Below are 7379 nucleotides of genomic sequence, written 5' to 3'. Positions count from 1 at the left end.
TTTCAGAGTAGCAGCCGTGTTCGTCTGTATTCGCAAAGAGAAAAGGAGGACCTGTGGCACCTTAGAGATGAGAGATTTAGAGACTAGAGAGTAGAGACTAAGGTGCCACAAGTCCTCCTTTTCTTTTTACTGATAACGGGAAATTTGGGCAAAAGAAGCTATTGTATTAAATATCAGATCACAAGCGGGTACACCAGCCGGCCACATTACAGGGTAATCAGTTCTGTTTGGAAATGTTTCAATCTCTGGCTGTGGGCAATTGGCAGTGCTTCCATAGTCTTGCACCTGCAAGCCTGTCAGAAATTTGCTCTAAAAATATAGCTAACTTCCCTGATCCAACATTTCCCCCCTCTGAAATACCAGCGTGCCTATCTTCTCCAAATTTATTTGCCACTTGCTTCCCTAAACCTAAACTAGATGTTAATGGATTATATGGATACATGCACCCTTACTTGTACACAGTGATCGAAATGCATGTACATATCCACCCATGCAGCCTTGCTCATAATTGTAGAGCCCCACTGGGACTATAGCACGCTATGGAGGTGCCTCGTGTTATTGATGTTTTGTAATATTTTAATTAGTAAAGCAACGACGAGGACGCATAATGCAATTGCTCGCGACACAGCTGTTTTAAGCAGAAGCACACAATCCTATTATAATAATGCTGTACTAATTACAATAGCTACCCATCAGTAATAGGACTACTAAGCAGCTGGAGTACATGTTATAGTTTTCATCTGTATGCAGAGCTGTGGTTTTTTTACATTTGCCATCTTTGCGTCTACTAGAAATCCAGAACCCGGGCAAGCGGTGCTCTAGAAAGCGAGGATTATTACCTGCAGTGGGGTGGGTGGGTTGGTTGGTTTTAAATCTCCCAAGAATAAAACAACTGCTGTTCCCACTCCCACGATCAACTATTCACCCAAAGGAAGAGTTCAGAAAAGGAAAGGCTGGCCTCATCCCTGCTCAGCTCTGTCACGATGTCCCGTCCCCCCCCCCCCCCCATCGATGTATATTTATTGATCTCTGGGTGATACCCTACTCTGCAGTAGCAGTCAAGAGGTAAATAAGAGGCAGGGGGTAGTCACGTGGCTCCGGGGGAACCAATGGGCTTTTAGAAGGAAGCCCTCCCATTCACAATTCCAAGGTAACCCTAAGCCCGTGGGAGCACGTCAGAAGCAGCCCAGCGAGCCAAAGAACTAGGACAGGGCCCGGGCACACACGACCCTCCAGTCCGGGGAGCCCTGATTTTGCTCCTCAGGGGATTCGTTTCCCCCCCTTCCCGCCCCCCATCTCAGGGCCCCCAGAATTGGGGCTCCAACATTTCTTCCTCTCCATTTCCCCCCACGAGTCTGAGCAGGATGCTGCCCTGTCCTATCACTTCCACCCCTTTCTCGGTCAAAGACATCTTAAAGCTGGAGCAGCAGAGCGCTCAGAGCGGGGACCCTCAGGGATTCCTCCCCCAGGATCTGCAAGAGCCTCCGACCCTGCAGCCTGCCCCTGCTTGTCTGCGCAAGAAACAAGAGGCTGCCTACAACTCTGGGGACCTTCCCTTCCCGGTGGAAGTCGATCAGCGCGGAAATTGCAGGAGGCGTGAGGAGGAGTATGAGCTCCTGAGAAGCTCCTGTGAAGAAGACGACGACATGGACCTAAGTAAGTTAGTTAAAGGGGGGGCGGGAGGGAGAAATACCACCAGCTAATAAACTTGGGGACTAATCCAAAACTAATGGAAATCAATGGGAATCTTTCCCTTGGCTTCAGCGGCTTTGGATCAATGATGAAGTTCATGGAGGATAGGTCCATCCATGGTTATTAGCCAAGATGGTCAGGGAGGCAGCCCCATGCTCTGAGTATCCCCAAACCTCTGACTGCCAGAAGCTGGGAGTGGATCACTGGATAATTCACCTGTTCTGTTCATTCCCTCTGAAGCCCCTGGCCCTGGCCACTATCAAAAGGCAGGATATGAGGCTAGACGGACCATTGGTCTGACCCAATATGGCCATTCTTATGTTCTTAATCCCATCAAGAGATGCACAGATTTGGTATTGAACTTCATAGCAAATTACCTCTCCAAAATATTCCCCCAGTGAAATGAGGCCAGCTATAGGCTTTTAGTTTTGGTGAATACACAAAATCTGGGGTAAGGGGATTGCATAGGTTCCTTATCATCAAGCCATATATTAGTGCACCGCAAGAAATCAGCATTAAAAATCGTTAAGGAAACGTTGACAGAAAAAATCTGGGCTACAAGATCGTGTTTAGACCCGTTGCAATGAAATAATTTGTTTGCTTTAAGATACCATGTGATTTCATTTGGGATTATATAGAATGGCAGGATAAAACTTTTGTGTAGCCAGAGAGGTTGCAATCTGGAATTTGTAATATACATATTTGATATCTTTGTGAGACATATATAATGCGATGTACCTGTTGATAGAAGAACCCTATGCAAATTTAATTGTTCAAATTCTTCTGTGTAACTATCATCGACAAAACTGGATTCTAGTCTCTTCAGATTCACCTACCTATAGTTTTAAAAGTTCTTACAGTACAACAATGCCAGGAACAAAGCCACCAGTATGTCCACAGTAAAAGTATTTTCACAACCCGTGTTAAGTGTGAAGTAATATTCGTCACACACAATATAGGAAAGCATTTGGATACACACAAATAGAAAAGCAATCGGGTACTTCGCAGCCGCAGAGAATACAGTTACAAAAATTACTACCGTGAAAGATGTAAAAAAATTGTTGCTTTTTTTGAACACCCCCCCCCCCAACTGCGTTTCAAATTAGATCCCGTTTGATTGCACGAGCAAAGCTGGTATTTAAATTTTGTAACCCCCTATATATTATTTAAAACAAATAATGGTCAACTGTCAATATTTATTTTTTCCTCCACCTGATGTTTTGTGAAGGTGGCTTTTTCTTTGTCGACATTGTCCTTTAAAAGTTTCAAAAATAAAACCAGCCACAAAGTTACAAGTCCATAAAATTAAGTCCTCGGCACAGGGAATTTTGTAAGATGGCAAATGTCACCACTGACCTGTCCAGCTGGGGGGTGGCCTGTATTTTGATTTGAAATAAATTACTGCTTACGGAAATAAATATAATACAGCTTTGCATTTAATAGTTCAAGCTTCCAACTCATAGTTAGCTCTGTTAAGCATCTAAGGAAAATATTGTTATAAGCTGAAAATAATTTAAAATATGAAGTCGTTTTATAATATTTCACTATATACATAGAGAAAAAGATCGGTCTGTGTGTGTATATATTCAAACACTTTATAATATATTGTATACATCCATTAACACTATGTTAATATATAAAATATAAAGCGTTTGAATGGGTGTACACACAATATGTATACACACACACACTCACTCTCTACAGTCTTTTAAAAACAGAAAAAATTCCAACATTCCCAGTGACATGGGAAATGACTGGGTGGTCATTTAACATGTGCACGATTGTAACTAAAGACAATCATTCAAAATATTACAGCCCACTACGTGGTTGATTTCAATGCCACGACGTGATTTTTAAACGAACAATTAAAAGCTACAATAACTCTCCTTCGTGCAGGATTGCACGAGCAGCATCCATCACACTAGAATAGCGAGAATAGTTGTAACCTGCTAACTATTGATTGGACGGGGTCGAAATTTTAGTCCAAACCGATCCCCTTTTTTTGGTTATTGACTCATTCTCAGCTGTTTGTTAACCGGCACGTGTATTTGACACGCAGGTTTAGGAACCAGAGGCCAAACTGCCAGCATATTCCACACACACTGATCAGATTGTTTTTGTTTTGCATAACTCAGTCCAAAACTTCCTACTTCACAGCGCACATAAATAGGAACGTGGGTCGTTTTCCTAACGCCTAAACGGCATTATTAATTAATTAATTATTATTATTATATAAGCCAGAAAGTCAATAAGGCTCTTCTTGTGCTTGTTTAGTTTTATTTTTTATCACCTACACCGGTTTTCTGTCCAAGTGTAACGGGGCGGAGGAAGAAGCCGGAAGAGCTCAATAATTTAGTTCAAATAACATGGGAACCAAAGTCTGGACGAGCAAAGAGAGCAGAATACACCCCGGGGGCTTTACATTGCGCCCCGATTCCTTGCGAACGTGCAGCCTCCGGACAGGACCCACCACCACAGCACGGGACTGATTGGTGGGAACCATTAAGTAAACTGGCGGCTGATTCTGCCACATTGGCGCGTATCAAACTTGTGGGTCCCTGTTCTAGCCACGAGGTCTACTCCCTGGAGTAAGGATTACTCCTGCGAGCAGGAGCTTGCCAAGATCGGACGTCTAGATTTGGAAATGACTCGGCAAGGAGGTGGGGTGGGTGTGTGGAAAGGAGCAGCGGGAATACTCCTTGGCTCCATTGTCCAGCTGTGAAGAAATCACACTGGAAGGTAACAGGTGCCGCACGCTGAGTAGGATTCTCCCGAAGTGGATCTAGCTATAAATTTGTTCGTCTCTAAGGTGCCACGCGTCCTCCTTTTCTTTTTGCAAATACAGACTGACAGGGCTGCTACTCTGAAACCTAGCTATCTACCTATTCACTCAAGGCTCTGATGGGCATTGTCTCCTGGAGCTGATCGCCTTCCCTCCTTCATTTGAAGATCGCTTCATGTTTCTTGCATCAAATTAAATAAAAACATAGCCTGACAGTCAATGTTCCCTCTAATTTCCGACAGGCCCTGTGCACAAAAAAATTCTTCTGTGTAAATTGTTGTGCGTGTGCAGGGTTCAGGATCTGTGTCCACAGGCAGGCACATCGCTTAGAGGGAACAGTGCGTACAGTGTCTCCCCTCGACACACACACGATATTCTGGTAATAAAAGACAGCAAGGTATATACTGAGTTACGGTATTTGCTATGAATCGTTCACATGGGATATGTTCAGTGGATCAGGTCCTGTTTTACTTTCCTCATCCATCAATCTCAGTGAAACAGAAGTGAGTGTTTGTGACAGGTTTCAGAGTAGCAGCCCTCTTAGTCTGTATCCGCAAAAAGAAAAGGAGGACGCGTGGCACCTTAGAGACTAACCAATTTATTTGAGCATGAGCTTTCGTGAGCAACAGTTGCATCCGATGAAGTGAGCTGTAGCCCACGAAAGCTCATGCTCAGATAAATTGGTTAGTCTCTACGGTGCCACAAGTCCTCCTTTTCTTTTTGTGCGTATTTATGCAATTCAGTTGGAGAGAGATTTGGTCCAATGAAATATACATAAATGATATAGCGGTAATTAATGACAGCTCACCAGCCTTAACAGATCTGATGCAAAGTCTGCTAAGTCAATGGTAAGGCACCCACTGATTTAATGAGTTTTGGATCGGGTCTATTGATTATAACCCCTTTAGGGCAGGCGGAGAGAAACGATCAGTGCTGGTCGATGAAAGACTTGAACTAATTTTGTGTTGTCGATGAAAAAAATAATCGAAATTTCATTTTTTGGCAGAAACATGGGGTGATTCCCCTCTCCCCCCAAGATGTTCGGGTTAATTCAGCCCGTTTTCCAAATGGCTTTAATAATCGTGAATCTAATTTCACAGGAGCCCGTGAGTCGTTCTTTGACCCAGGGCTGGGAAACTCGAGACACGTTTCTGGGGGCGTGGAGCTGAAAATGTCTCCCTGTGCTTTGGCCTTCGCAGGCAAATCGCTGCCCGCGGACTCTTTCGAGACCCCGGAGAAGAAAGACGACCCGTGCGAACGGCCCAAGCAAAGGCAGAGGCGGAAACCCAGGGTTTTGTTTTCTCAAGCGCAAGTTTTCGAGCTGGAGAGGCGGTTTAAGCAGCAGAAGTACCTCTCGGCTCCGGAACGGGAGCATCTCGCCAGCCTGCTGAAACTCACCTCCACGCAGGTCAAGATCTGGTTCCAGAACAGGAGATACAAGTGCAAGAGACAAAGGCAAGATAAATCGCTGGAGTTCTCTGCCCACCCCCTGCCTCCCAGGAGGGTAGCGGTCCCTGTACTTGTCAGGGATGGCAAGCCCTGCCTTGGGGGCCCACAGGGTTACACTGCCCCTTATAATGTCCCGGTCAGCCCTTACTCCTATAACGCCTACTACCGCGGTTACAGCAATAGCCCCTACAGCGCAAACTACAGCGGTAGTTACGCGGGGGGCCCCGCTCGTACCGCGCCCGCCGGTCACATCATGAACATGAGCTTTAGTGTTTCCAGCGCCGCTCAGAACCAGCAGGGGCACTTGCAAGCCACGCTGCAAGCAGGGATCAGGGCTTGGTAAAGGGCTCCCTTGAAACCGACCACCTGGAAGATGCTGAACCTCTCTGCAGGGCAGGAGGGGGGGGATCAGAAGCCCCGGACCCGGACAGTTCCTGCTCAGTCCCCTTCCACCTTCTTCCGCCCCCATGGCTGGGCGCTGGGCCTCCCCCTGGAGACTGTGTCTTTCAAAAGCCGTTGTGCTAGAAGAAGGGGCTCTCTGGCGCTTTCACGCTCTGATCCCTGGGGACTAAGCGCCTGATCACTTTATTTATTTAACATGGGTGTTTTTAAAGACAGCCCTTCCTCTCTCTCTCTCATCTCCTGCCCCCAAAGCGTATTTGCTGCTCCCGAATGCAAGAAGAGTAGTGATCCTCCGAGCCCAACCAACCCTCCTGTCTTTCCTAAAGACAAATGTGGAAAGTACTTTGGCTGTGCACGTTTCTGCACATCTATTTTCAGCGGACCATTTTATTTAATTCCTAAACAAAAAACTTTTATCCTCTGTGATAAAGTTCGGATATACCTATCTTCATTCCTGCCCAGCACACGTTTTTCATTTGTGTATTTTTTTTCAATTAAACAAAAAAAAAAAATGAAAAAACCCACCACCATTTTTTCAATTATATTGTTCACACTTAAAAAAAAAAAAAAACAACAACAAAAAAACCTCTCCTGTCTCTTGCCCCGCTCAAAGAATGTGCAGTTACCAGGAAATCGGATTCAGCACAGCGATTGGAAATAAAGGCTCAAAATATCAAAGAGAGAGAGAGAGAGAGAGAGGTCATAGTCTCATGGCCTGAGCACAGCTCTGTGAGCCAGGAATTCCAGAGCTCTGATCTCTGACACAGCCTCCTTTCCCAGCAACCCTGGGCAAATCCTTAAACCTCTCCGCTTCCCTTCCTCATACCTACAATAGGTTCATTTTATTTCACAGGAGAGCTGTGGGGGTTAATTAATTAGTTGCTGGGTCAGATCTTCAGCTGGTGTCCAACAGCTTAATTAAATTGATTTCAAAGGAGCGATGGCGATTTAGACAGCTAAGGCTCTGGCTCTCTCTCTCTATAAAGTGCTTTGCAGGTTACAAGAGCTACCTAAGTATTAAACCTGGAAGAGCCGCACACGGTTTCCAAGCCTG

General features: G+C 45.3%; 1 protein-coding gene across 1 annotated transcript; it reads left to right on the top strand.

Annotated features, from left to right (window-relative positions):
• Positions 1-1364: 1364 nt before the first annotated feature.
• NKX2-6 (NK2 homeobox 6) lies at positions 1365-6266 on the top strand. Its single transcript, XM_073324835.1, has 2 exons — positions 1365-1656; positions 5674-6266. Exons 1-2 carry the CDS (start codon positions 1365-1367, stop codon positions 6264-6266), a joined length of 885 nt encoding a protein of 294 aa, XP_073180936.1.
• The last annotated feature ends 1113 nt before the right edge of the window (positions 6267-7379 follow it).

This window comes from Lepidochelys kempii, chromosome 26 (assembly GCF_965140265.1).
Source record: "Lepidochelys kempii isolate rLepKem1 chromosome 26, rLepKem1.hap2, whole genome shotgun sequence".
In the NCBI taxonomy this organism is placed as follows: Eukaryota; Metazoa; Chordata; order Testudines; family Cheloniidae; genus Lepidochelys; species Lepidochelys kempii.
The sequence above is the reverse complement of the archived record's forward strand: the minus strand, read 5'-3'. Positions and strand labels throughout refer to the sequence as shown.